Genomic DNA, 12,521 nt, shown 5'->3' with positions numbered 1-12,521 from the left:
AAATGTTTACCTTGGGTTAGAGTCTCCGAACAGACCAAAGCTGTGCCGTCTGGTCAGAGCGTTCACACTTAAATGCGGAATATCTTAGGGTCACATAAACACATCAGATGTAAAAGAACACTGTAAAACACAAGAGCAAATAACCAGTGGATCATTTAAATGACTGTGTGCTTTCTATAGATAAAGCCTTTTATTTCTCCGATGTGATTATAATAATGCGTTTTTAATATGATAATAGGGTGCTAAGGCAGAATAGAAGATTATTAGGCAGACTGCATTCCTACCAATTCTAACCTGTGACTTTATACAACAAGGCACTGAAGTACCGCAACGAGGTATTCGCCAATTATTTTGTTAGGCAAAAGAGAGATACACGAAGACAAACAAGAATCTAAAGACTTTACAAAAGAGCAATAAACATTTCCTGATAATAAGCATAAGTAAATAGGTGGGGTACGCTTTTTTCTCAGATTCAATACAGCGTGCTTTCCATATGCAGTTCCTTATATTCAGTTAACCATCTGTGCCGTTTTAATTGGATAAAAAGTTTGTGATGTACTGTACTATAGTGTAGGGTCTTACAGGTGTTGGGTACAAAGTAACGTAAAATAACAAAGTTTTAAAACGGCATCACTTCATTTACGACAGACTAATTAATTAGAAACAGTAATGTAAAACGTTCATTTTTTTACGTTTGTTAGTACCCCCAACACTTTTACTGGGGCATTCAAGACATGGATTTCCTTGGACAACGTTGTTTTTCATTCATAAAGTGATGTCAGTTGAAGACTGTTTCTCTGATAGGCCTTGTCTTTAATCAGCGTGAACTCTGGTTGGTTTTTTGTTTATTGGGATGTGTGTCTGGGACTAGTGGGCAGGGTTTAGGATTACTATTGGGAGAGTGAAGAGCGAGAGATTGCTCCAGTTTGCTGCTCAATTCAATCGGAGTCTCAATAGCATTAACACTGCAGGGGAGGAACTCTCTGCCAAATTCAGGATACTAAACAGACTCGGGACACGCTAAATCCGCCAGATCCCTGACTAGCATCACAGCCCTAAACCGATTCCCTTTACCAGAATCGACTCGAGGAATCCGTGAGACAGGAAAAGGACAACTTTATTTCGTTTTAATTCCGGAGAGGCATTGATCTGAGTTCATATATACATAATTTTTCTTATTCCTATTTCAGTTTTTCGCTTTTTCCACGGTGACAGGTTTTTGTTTTAGAAGATTTTAATTAACTCACATATCCTGAACAATCATTAAGGTAAGATCTATATGTTCCCACTGAAGTCTTTTGTATGTAGTCTAGAAATAAAACTTAAACTCATTGTCTTTTGCAACATAATATTTCCACTCCAAGGCAGGTCTTTTACAAGGTTAAAAGAAATGAAGAATATAATGTGCTGTGGATCATATTAATTATTTTTTATACGAAAATATCGCCATTTATATAGTTTTGAGATGTGTGCGTAAGTGATCAACAAATGTTTGTTGAACTAGGAATTGCTGAAAACTATTGAGTTGAAAAGACTTAGTAAAAAACAAAAGGGGACTTCTAGAATAAAGACCCCATGCCTTTGAAATGGTTGCCAGTGAAATGGTAAGAGGGTTTGTGGCTTACAACTCTAGGAAGTTCAGGATTTCAAACACATTTCAGTCAAGCTGGAGCTAGCATGAGTTATTAATTTACTTTCTAGTTGGCTTTGTTTCAGATTCCAGAATTGGATGATATTTAAAGAACCAACTTTAAAGACGTTTAAAAATATATGCGGTAATACAGTCAATCAACTTTGAAATTAAACATTTCACACCGCAGAGCTCTTGTAAGGGTAACAGTGCCACTTGGGCTAAGCACCTTATAGTTCAGTTTTCTGGGAGCCAGCAAAGTTCTTTGCGCTCGGATGTGAAGTTCTATTTAATTGAACCTGTTTGAATAGAGTAGAGAGATGACTACTATTAACTTACGGTATATTTTGGTTTCTTGAGGCCAAAAGGATTTTTTTTTCAGAACGCACCTGCGTTTCTTAAACCACCATCCCGCATCAGATCTCGGAATTCTGTTGGGAATGATAAGGCTGTTGGTCCATCTTACAATTTTTGTTTAAGATTCATTAGTATCGTCATCTGTTGGTGTTGTAATTATGAATTTATTTTTAGTGAATACAAGGTGTTTAATTATTGTTTTGAGAACGTTTTTTTCTGTAACTGGGAAATTATTGTATTTTTAAAACACGGAAAGGCTTGTGCAAAAATGAAGGATTACTTTATTGTTGGAAGTGGAGGCTTAATGTATTACGTATGTGATACATAACACTTGCTTCTGAAATTAAATAGATACTATTTGCTTTCACTTGTTAATTATATTTGCGTCACCGTTTGTGAATAATGTATTTTGTTTATAAAACGTAGAAAGCAAAATAAAACAGTTGTGAGTTATTTACGTTGTCAATTTGCAGAAATCCAGCAAATTACAATAAAGCGAAGACCGATTTTCTTTACTCAAAATATTTTCTACCACTTGAATTTGTTTTAATACTGTGATTTATATTATTGACGGTTCTCACCCATAGCTAGTTTTACTTTATGAGAAATTAAAAAGAAAATAAAAGGGAAACAGTCTATAGCACACCGTAACTAAACTGTAATTTGCATATGAAAACAACCTAAAAGAATTTCTCCAGTGTTGTTAATATACCATCACGTATTCTGAAATCCTCACTTGACTGATGATCCCCAGTTGGAATATTCCCATTATCGCACAATTTAGTGTTGATAGCTGAAATGTAAATTTTTAATATATGTTATAGGCACGCATGCCAATTAGACAAGTATATCTCCTCAATCATCTTCCAATGAGGAGCCAGATAGTTTGAGCTGGAGTAATCCGGACATGTAGTTTTTGTATGTGTGTGTGTTTTGGCGTATCAGGGGGTGAAACGCACTGAAGAAAAAATCCAGATGTATAATACCACTAATGTTAGCCTCTTCTTCAACACTGAAATAAGCATTTTAATCAGCATCTGGATGGCGGATGCGTCCTTTCGAATAGTTTGTTATAGTAGTGCTCTGCTGTCTTGCTGTTATGAACGAAACTGACCATTTTAAATTGGTACATTTCAAACTGCAATCGTGACATTCTTTGATTATGTTATCCTTAGTTATATTTTCATGTATAAATATTAGTATCAAACGAAAAATTTGTTTTAATTTTAGTTGAAATCTATCAGATAAAAAAACATATGACAAGTAAGGTCGTTTTCAACTTTGAACACTTCCATTGAATTAAGATTAAATTATTTATATTCCAATGTGTCAGTATCACAGTATGAACTGGGAATATAAAATATTTTGATCTAAGAATTTTTAAATGAAACCTGTTGCACTGATTAACACACAGAAGCCCAGCAGTTATTTAAGAACACAGTGGTGTCCATAACCTGTCCCTTTATGGTTTGTAAAACATCCGCTTTAGCATTTAAAGGCTTCAGCATGAGTAAAAGCTCTGCTCATGTGTTCCTTTTCCATTTGTACTCAAAAACTGGAAAAATTAATTAATTAAGACTTCAACACGTTAACACAATAGGCCTTCAAAATCAAATTTAAAGCCTTCCTTTTTAAAACATACTGTATAACATTTTGTGCTCCGTTTGCTCTGCACAGTAATGTAAGTAAAATTTAAACATGTTTACTTGTTTTATAATATATATAGTATTTTTGTTCCGTCTTGCCCACTACTAAATCTGATGTTAATAAAATCCATGTGTGGTTCTATTGGTGGAGGTTTACAGTGAAGGACAGAGAGTCAAGGCCAAGACTGCCATTCAATCTCTTCTGTTTCAGTAGTTACTTTAATGGGTTTTCTGCTGTTAGAATATGTGGATTCATGTCACAGTGAAATTGCTTTGATAAGTCTTACCTCTTTGTTATTTATAACATGAAGCAGAAGCCACACCTGTTATGGCTGTTTTACAATCTTAATTGGAGATTGCTAGTCTGGAACAACAAACTGGATTAAATGACAGAGAAGGCGCTTACAGAGGGCATTTCTGTTATCTTGCAGTTACTGTACAGTGCATGTTTCAAGATCCATTTGTCTTCAAATACCAGCATTTCTTAACCTAAAGAAACCTTTTGTCTTAGTTTTATTGCACAATTCAGTATGCAGTAAAAAAAGAAATCCAGAAATATAATGGTACTCGGGGGAAAGGAATAATAATCTTAATTTTCTTACTTCTTAGTGCAAAGAAAGCAATTTATCAACATTACCTATATTTTCAGTGTACGTTTGAATAAATGTTATTAAGTAAATCATCTTAGCTAAGTGGTGACTCTTGCAATTCACTACCCTGAATAGGAAAGGAAGGGTTCAGTAGGAAAATATGAAGCTCTGATGCTGTTGCATCTTAATACAGGCATAATTTTTATCAGTTTGTGAAACAAAATTATTTGCAGTCAAATGATCAGTTGGGTAGTAACTGTTTTAATGTAATGTGCTTCTTGTAAGCAAAACTATAGGTAGGACATGATTTCCAGTAAAACCTCTCTTGTAGTAGCAATATTTTTGTATCTTCAAAACTGCAACAGCTTTGATTAATCTGTGGGTGTAGACTTTTAATGGCAGAAACTGCTTTAAGTTTTGAACAGAGTTACTTTTAAACCAGGGCTAAAAAATGAATAAATATATAAATAAAATGCAACAAAACAAAGCTGACATGACTGTGGCTGGCCCTGCCTTAAAATTATCCTACCCCAAATTACAATCATGCATTCTCTCTCCTCTATAATTAAACATTAGACTTTATTTGTTCCAGATGGAAAGTTAGAACCCCACAGTTTTATTTTTGTAAATCCATTTCAGGGCCTGGAGAAAGAACACGGTCACCACCTGCAGTTGCTCCATGGACCTTTGTAATAAAACATCAGATCTGAACCACATTCACCTCTTCCAGAAACACCCATATATTATTCGCAAAGCGTCTTCATTACAGACAGAAAAAAAACACCCCCTTACTCCTCACCCTCCTTAAATGGTGCAGAAACACCTTTCAATATGAAATTTAATATATTTTCTTATTCATTAGGACCGTCAAATGATTTTATGTAATTTATTTTCCACCATTGTGCCTTTTGGGGAGATATTAAATAATTTTTAAATATAAAGTCTTTTATAAAGGACCAAATTATATCAGGGGATGTAACCTTGTGACTTCTAGCTTAGATGTAACCAATTTAATTACACAACTCTTAAGAAAAAAATGCATTCTCAATAATGAAAACAAGTGTCAATAGCAGAGTACTGATCTGTAAATATAACTAAAGAAGGAGCTTTCTTTTTTTTGTAATGTTTGTTCGCTCACTGATTGAATGGTCACACCAAGGTCACTTTATATGACACACTTTGGGTAAGGAAGAGCATGCATTTTACATCTAGAATGACGAGTGCATATCTTTATTTTTGTAAACCACTTAAAACAATGAAAAATTATATGACATAGTTTGATCCTTTATGGAAACGCAAATGTTTCACCTCTGAAATGACATGCACATACTGTAGTTACATTTTAGAAATTGTTTTAAATTACCCTGCGATTACCTCTCAGGTGTATATGAACCTGTTAATCCCACTTTTTCGGATCAGAACAGATATCTTATCATCTTCCCCAACAATTCAAAGAATGGGTTGTGTATGATTCCTGTGTTTATAGTGACTGAACTTGGTCTAGGGTTTAAATTTCTTAATAACAGTGAGATATGTGATCAGGATAAGGTTGATTTACACTTTCAACTAATGATGACGATAATTAATAAAATAAGTGCTCAATTGTACCTCATTTCTCTTACTAATTACAGTATGTGAAATGTGCAAAATAAGGGTAAACATCTGTCTGATAGAAATTTGAAGATGTCTTCTCTTTAGTATGCAATAGTTCACACAAAAATCTATTAAATCACTTTTCAAATTCTGACACTGTAAATTGTGTATTTATTTTCTGTTGCTCTAAACTTATGTTCCTAAGCTACTTTCTCTCATGTTTTTACTTATTTGGAATTATGTACTTGTAAAGCAAGGTTTTGTTTGTTTTAATTCAGATTAAACACTTAATAAGGTTTTTAAAGATATTTTGTCTGTTTTATTTTATCATAAAAGAGTTCAGAAATACAAGTTTAAATATTATTTTATCTAGGTACATTTTAAGCTTTTGAAGTACCATTGAGGGTTAAGACAGAAATTAACGTTCTATTTTAAAGAGATTACACTGTAGAGCATAATCCTGGAATCAAACGGCATACATTCAGATAGCTGAGAGGCAGACAGTGAGGAACTAGTCTGCATTTTATGGGAGTTCATTAAAAGGACAGGCTTTCACTTGCAGTAAATGGTACTAAAGTATCTGGATAATCGGCTATCATTATTCTGATTAAATCACTGGGGATTTACTTCCCATCAGCTGCGATCAATGTGGCAAAATCAATAAACACAGAGTTTCATTACACAGAATCCCATTTTGTATGTCTTATGATCTTAAAATGTCTGCTGACTAAGAGTGGATGACAGTGATTTATTTTGTATAATGTATAATGGGTATTTTATGCATTTGCTCAAGAATTGTTCTTACTTCTCTTCAGCTACAAAAACAAAGTCCTTTGAAAAAATTCACTGCGTTCCGAACCTTTGATCTCTTGTGTATGCTTGTTGTTAGTTTTCACTTTAATAAGCCACTCCTAATTGGTACAGATTGTTATATCACAGAGCAGAATTAAACAGCAAACAAGGTTTATGGACTAAAGACACTTAAGTGTATTAGTTGGATGGACTGTTGTCATTTGTGACAACAAACCTAATTATCTTTCAGTTCACTGTTTCTCAAATATAATGTGTTTATTCTAGGATGGGGAGTTTTCCAGCATCTGTCGTCTTATTGCTGGCACTCACACTCAGTGCAAGGACCCAGAAGTTTCCCACTAGGGATGAAGAACTCTTCCAGATGCAGATTCGAGACAAATCGCTTTTTCATGACTCATCTGTGATCCCAGATGGAGCTGAGATCAGTGGTTACCTGTTCCGTGACACACCCAAAAGGTACATTCCTTTCCAGATATAATAGTCTTTATAAATGTTCCTTTCCAAAGCATAAAATTAGATATTCGTTTTTTTTGTGGTGTGTTTCAGTTCTCACTGAAATTCTGATTAAGCAAGGCTTACCCTTCACCTTAACTCAAGGCTTTTTATAGTATGTAGATATGCAGGTGTCTCAGACCATTCTTAGCTTATGTAGAAAGAATACTGTGGATGGATGTTGTTGCTGTTTGTGGTAAATAGTGAGTATAAAAAAACCTGCAGGTCACAGTTCTAGATGGCTTTGTTATTATTTATGATTTAGTATTTTTCAGGTAGGTACTGAAAATGAAATATGGTGCTATCATTATAATGTTTTAAAGCCATAAAACATTTTTGTAACACATTTGTATAGTTACAAATAATAATACAGTTCATTTTTTGTTCAATGCTCTCTAGCACAAAATGCTTGACTTTTTTTGTCTTTTAGCTCATACTATGGTGCATATGTAGAATTAAGAACATAAATATCAAATGAATAAATACACTCTATCATAATATGATCATTTATAGGACTGCATGAAGCAACTGTGGTGTTTGATTTTCTGTATATTAGATTCAGAACATTTGAATGCCTGTGTTTGTTACTGTAATGGCATTTGTGCATTTTTTTAATAACTATAGATGTATCAAGTATTGCTTGATTGCACTGTTTTTAATTTCAAGTTGGTGAAGAATGATTAGTTGGCTCATCTTTAATGAGACCAGTACAGTACGTTCAATGGAACGTCAGGCTAACAGATTTGCTTCTCAGGTGCTCAGGTGTTTATGCTGTACCTTATGTATTTACCTGTTTTTCTGCACTTTATGTATTTTAGGTATTATTTTGTCGTGGAAGAAGACAATACCCCATTGTCAGTAACAGTGACACCATGTGATGCTCCTCTTGAATGGAAACTAAGCCTCCAAGAACTTCCTGAAGAGTCCAGCAGTGATGGCTCAGGTATCACAAAGCATGTCTTTAAGTCTTTTCACTTACATGTTTCATAGGCCATTGTTTGACAGTGGCCTTAAATGTGTTACTCTCTCCGTGGTTACCCTTGTAGATGTTAAACATAAAACTATCCTGCTGAGTTGAATATTAATATTTCGGAATGGCAAGAAGTATTTGATCATTTAGTCAAATACTTTATTAGATGTCTTAACTGGCACGCTAACTAAAAGTGCGACATTCAAAACTGCAGTGAGTAATTGCCAATCATTACTGAAATCACTGTTTTTTGTTTGCAAAACTGAAACATAGAAACAAAGACAGATATATTGCCTAGGCTTAAAATAAACTAAATGTGTTCTAAAAGACTGAAATTGAATTTGACCAACTAAGGCATAAGTTATTTTGTTATTGATCTCTCAAAACGTCAAAAGATCAGTGTTGTTCCTGCCAACATTATGAACATGTTCTGTTTGATCTCTAATAGTATCACAAACTAAACCACAACTTTCATTTCTATCAAACGTACTGTATATGTCTGTCTGTCAAAGACAATGATCTAAGAACTATAACAATACCACTGAAACAGGAACAATACAATTTTATATTGCATTTTATAAAACCTAAATGAGTACATTGGAAACTATTGTGGGTATGATTTTTTTCATAATTGTTTTAACATGATCATCTCATCTGTGTACTACTTCCAAAGAATGTGTTATAGTCCTGTGCCTCTTCTTGTGTTCCACTCTTCAGAGGGAAAACATTTCCGGCATTCTCAGCATCTGGACAATATCGAAAATAAAACAAATCAGTGGACTTGCATGTGAAAATCCAATTATGGTTCAAAATGTGTCTCAAAACCTCTTAGTTATTAGTTAATGTCATCAAGGATGTCTTTACTAATGGACTTGTCTATGCTGATTGACCATTGCCACTGATATTTAAACAGTGATGCAGTAGAATATAGTATAACATTATTAGTGTATTTTGAAGAAGCTGGCAACTTCTGATCAACAGGAACAATTCTGTGACTTGCATCCACGTAGTCTGTTCAGCAAGCCAGAGATGACTATATGATGCTCTGGCTGAGAAATACTTAGTTTAGATCCCAAGAGAAAGAAAAAAAATCCTTCTTGTCCATGTAATACACTTTATAAAATATACAGTAACGAAAAGATGTTCTATTACCAAATCCTATTCATGTCTGCTTTACTATTCCTATTGTCAGTATACACTCTCATCTTATGTACATCTATTCCATTCTGGCAGATTTCTTCATTATGGTGTACTGCAGTCAGATTAGTCTAATAAGCTGTCAACTCCACTAGTTAGTCTGAAAACATAATATTATGTTTTTTATGAACAGTGAAAAAAGTCTTTGACTAACTGCCTTCTGTGAAGGCAACAAGGGGGCTGCTTATGTATTCATTGCCCAGGAAAGAAAAAAAAAGAAAAACTGAGTAACAGTTTCAAATGTTAAAGACTGTTTTGTCTTAAAACAGTCTTAGTGCCTTGTAAATTACTTATTGTGTCAAGAGGTCAGTTAACATTTCTATGACTTCATTAGAATCAACAGTTTGAGATGACGTCAACAGTTTGAGACAGATTTAATTCCAGTGGAAATTATTAACATCATATCGTACTACTGTAAACTTCCAGTAAATGAAAAAAACCCAAAATACCATTGTATTTACTTGAAAGAAAGAAATAGAAGAAATGCAGTAATGATATTGACCTACATTTAAGGTTTTGAAGTGTAATTTGTATTTACAGTTAAAGTTAAGGTTAAGTGTGTTTGTATCCATTATGTTTATATTTTTACTTAGTGTCTACATCTGACTTTAAACCATTTACATAACTGAAACCAAGAAAACACATTCTTGTTCTTTTTGCAGGTGCACCAGAACCACTGGACCAACAAAAGCAACAGATTATCAGTGAAGAAGGCACTGAGCTTTTCTCATATAAAGGCAATGATGTTGAGTCTTATGTAGCTTCCAGTTCCCCTTCCGGCTTGTATCAGTTAGAGCTCATCTCAACAGAGAAGGACACAAATTTTAAAGTTTATGCCACCACGACTCCGGAATCAGACCAGCCTTATCCTGAGCTGCCCTATGACCCACGAGTGGACGTCACCTCCCTGGGGCGCACCACTGTCACCTTGGCATGGAAACCTACGCCTACAGGCTCTCTAATGAGGCAGCCTATCCAGTACTGTGTGGTTATTAATAAAGAGCACAACTTTAAGAGTCTGTGTGCTGTGGAGGCCAAAAGTAATGCTGATGATGCATTTATGATGGCGCCCAAACCTGGACTGGACTTCAGCCCTTTTGATTTCTCTCACTTTGGGTTTGCATCTGAGAATGACTCTGGCAAGGATCGGTCGTTAGTGGTGAAATCGGTGGCTACGAAGATGTCTCGTTCATACTTGGCTAAGCAGAAAGTGGATCTCCAGAAGGTTTGCATAGGGAATAAGAATATCTTCACTGTGTCTGACCTGAAGCCAGACACCCAGTACTATTTTGATGTGTTTGCAGTGAGCACTGTTACAAACATGAGTACAGCGTATGTTGGTACTTTTGCCAAAACTAAAGAAGAGGCCAAGCAGAAGACAGTGGAACTGAAAGACGGGAAAGTCACTGATGTGTTCATCAAGAGAAAGGGGAGCAAGTTCTTGAGGTTTGCGCCAGTGTCGTCACATCAGAAGGTCATGTTTTATGTTCATTCATGCTTGGATGCCATACAAATCCAGGTTAGGAGAGATGGCAAACTTCTGCTTTCTCAGAACGTGGAGGGTGTAAGGCAGTTCCAGCTTAGGGGGAAAGCCAAGGCTAAGTACCTCATTCGACTGAGAGGCAGCAGGAAAGGTGCATCAATGCTGAAAATACTAGCCACCACGAGGCCCAACAAACAGCCATTTCCATCTCTCCCGGAGGATACCCGCATTAAAGCCTTTGACAAACTGCGCACATGCACCTCTGCAACTGTAGCATGGCTGGGCACACAGGAAAGGAATAAGTTCTGCATTTACAAAAAAGAAGTGCATGACAATTACAATGAAGAGCAGAGGAAAAGAGAGCAGAATCAGTGCATGGGCCCAGAGACCAGGAAGAAGTCTGAAAAAGTCCTCTGCAAATACTTTCATAGTCAGAATCTACAGAAAGCTGTCACTACAGAAACGATAAAGGGCCTTGAGCCTGGAAAATCCTACCTACTGGATGTTTATGTTGTGGGGCACGGAGGGCATTCTGTCAAGTATCAGAGCAAACTGGTGAAAACAAGGAAGTTTTGTTAATGACTCTATTTTAAAAAAAAGTTTATTTAACTCAAAATGATATTCTACTAAAGAGTGTATACAGACTGACTACTTACACAGCTGAGAAGCTGTGACAGTATTTGAACTGTTTAGAAAGATATCCGCTTGTATATTTGTGTTTACATTATTCAGTGTTCGTTTGGACAACCTGTGCGTGGTGCTTCCAGACAGCATATGGAATTTGCTTTAAGATTGGGCCCATGTCTGAGTATCCCAAGAGGAACAAAGATTCAAGGCAGGAGATTTCTCACCGACTTGGTTTCTTCATTACTGCATGAATTGCATTAAGTCATACAGTAGAACTAAGCACTGCAGAGACAACTCGTATAAAGCTGACTGCCTTGTTATGCATTCAGTACATATAACCGTAGAGGAAAATTAAATTATTTTATACATTTCTGCCTTTGTTATTATAATAATTTTAAAAATACTGTAAATCTATTAAAGTCATTGACATTTAGATGTAATCTCAGTGTTTCTTGGACTGCATTCTCGCCAGTTTCCTCTGCTATTGTAATTGTTTTTTTCCTTTTGTGTGATCGAGTTTAATGTTTTATTATGTCTTTAATGTAAAAAAAGTCTTACAGGTATTCATGTACATGATAACTAAATATATAAAAATTGCACATCATGCAATATTTTTGGTAAATGTAATGAAGCCCAGAAATATGTATCTAAGTGTACAGTTGATCTACAGTATCTATGCTTAATACGTGCAGCTTCCCTTTCAAGGTACAGTGACTTACAGCATCCCTGCTATGTATATTCTGATGGAATAATGCTCAGTCGTGTGAGTCAGTTCCAGTTCCAGTGGATGAAAAATATTAGGTCACACAGTGGAGGCGATGCTGTTATTTTACTTGTAGTTTTTTCATGTTTTTGTATTTGCACATGGAACAATCTAGCCATATTTATACATTTAAAGTATTTGAGAAAAAATGTATGTTTTGAGTATTCCAAAGTTTTAGTTCTTTGTTCTGTGGTCCCTGTGCTTTGTTACTGCATTAATTGGAAAGTCCTACTTAATTTTTGAATGGCGCTACAAATTACTGCATCCTAAATGCCACTCAAGCGAAGCAGGTAAGCTTTGTCCAAATCAGGATGAGAAGAATTCATTTCACACAGGATCAAGTCACACAGGATACAAGAT

At 35.3% G+C, this 12,521-nt stretch overlaps 1 protein-coding gene across 1 annotated transcript; it reads left to right on the top strand.

Moving 5' to 3' along the window:
- Positions 1–888: 888 nt before the first annotated feature.
- ndnf (neuron-derived neurotrophic factor) lies at positions 889–11,838 on the top strand. Its single transcript, XM_088628167.1, has 4 exons — positions 889–1,268; positions 6,894–7,085; positions 7,940–8,064; positions 9,951–11,838. Exons 2-4 carry the CDS (start codon positions 6,895–6,897, stop codon positions 11,348–11,350), a joined length of 1,716 nt encoding a protein of 571 aa, XP_088484293.1. The 5' UTR covers positions 889–1,268; position 6,894; the 3' UTR covers positions 11,351–11,838.
- Positions 11,839–12,521: the final 683 nt, after the last annotated feature.

The sequence above is a fragment of the Lepisosteus platostomus genome, chromosome 1 (assembly GCF_059453375.1).
Source record: "Lepisosteus platostomus isolate fLepPlt1 chromosome 1, fLepPlt1.hap1, whole genome shotgun sequence".
Classification (NCBI taxonomy): domain Eukaryota; kingdom Metazoa; phylum Chordata; class Actinopteri; order Semionotiformes; family Lepisosteidae; genus Lepisosteus; species Lepisosteus platostomus.
Note: the sequence above shows the minus strand (reverse complement) of the source record. Positions and strands in the feature narration are given on the sequence as shown.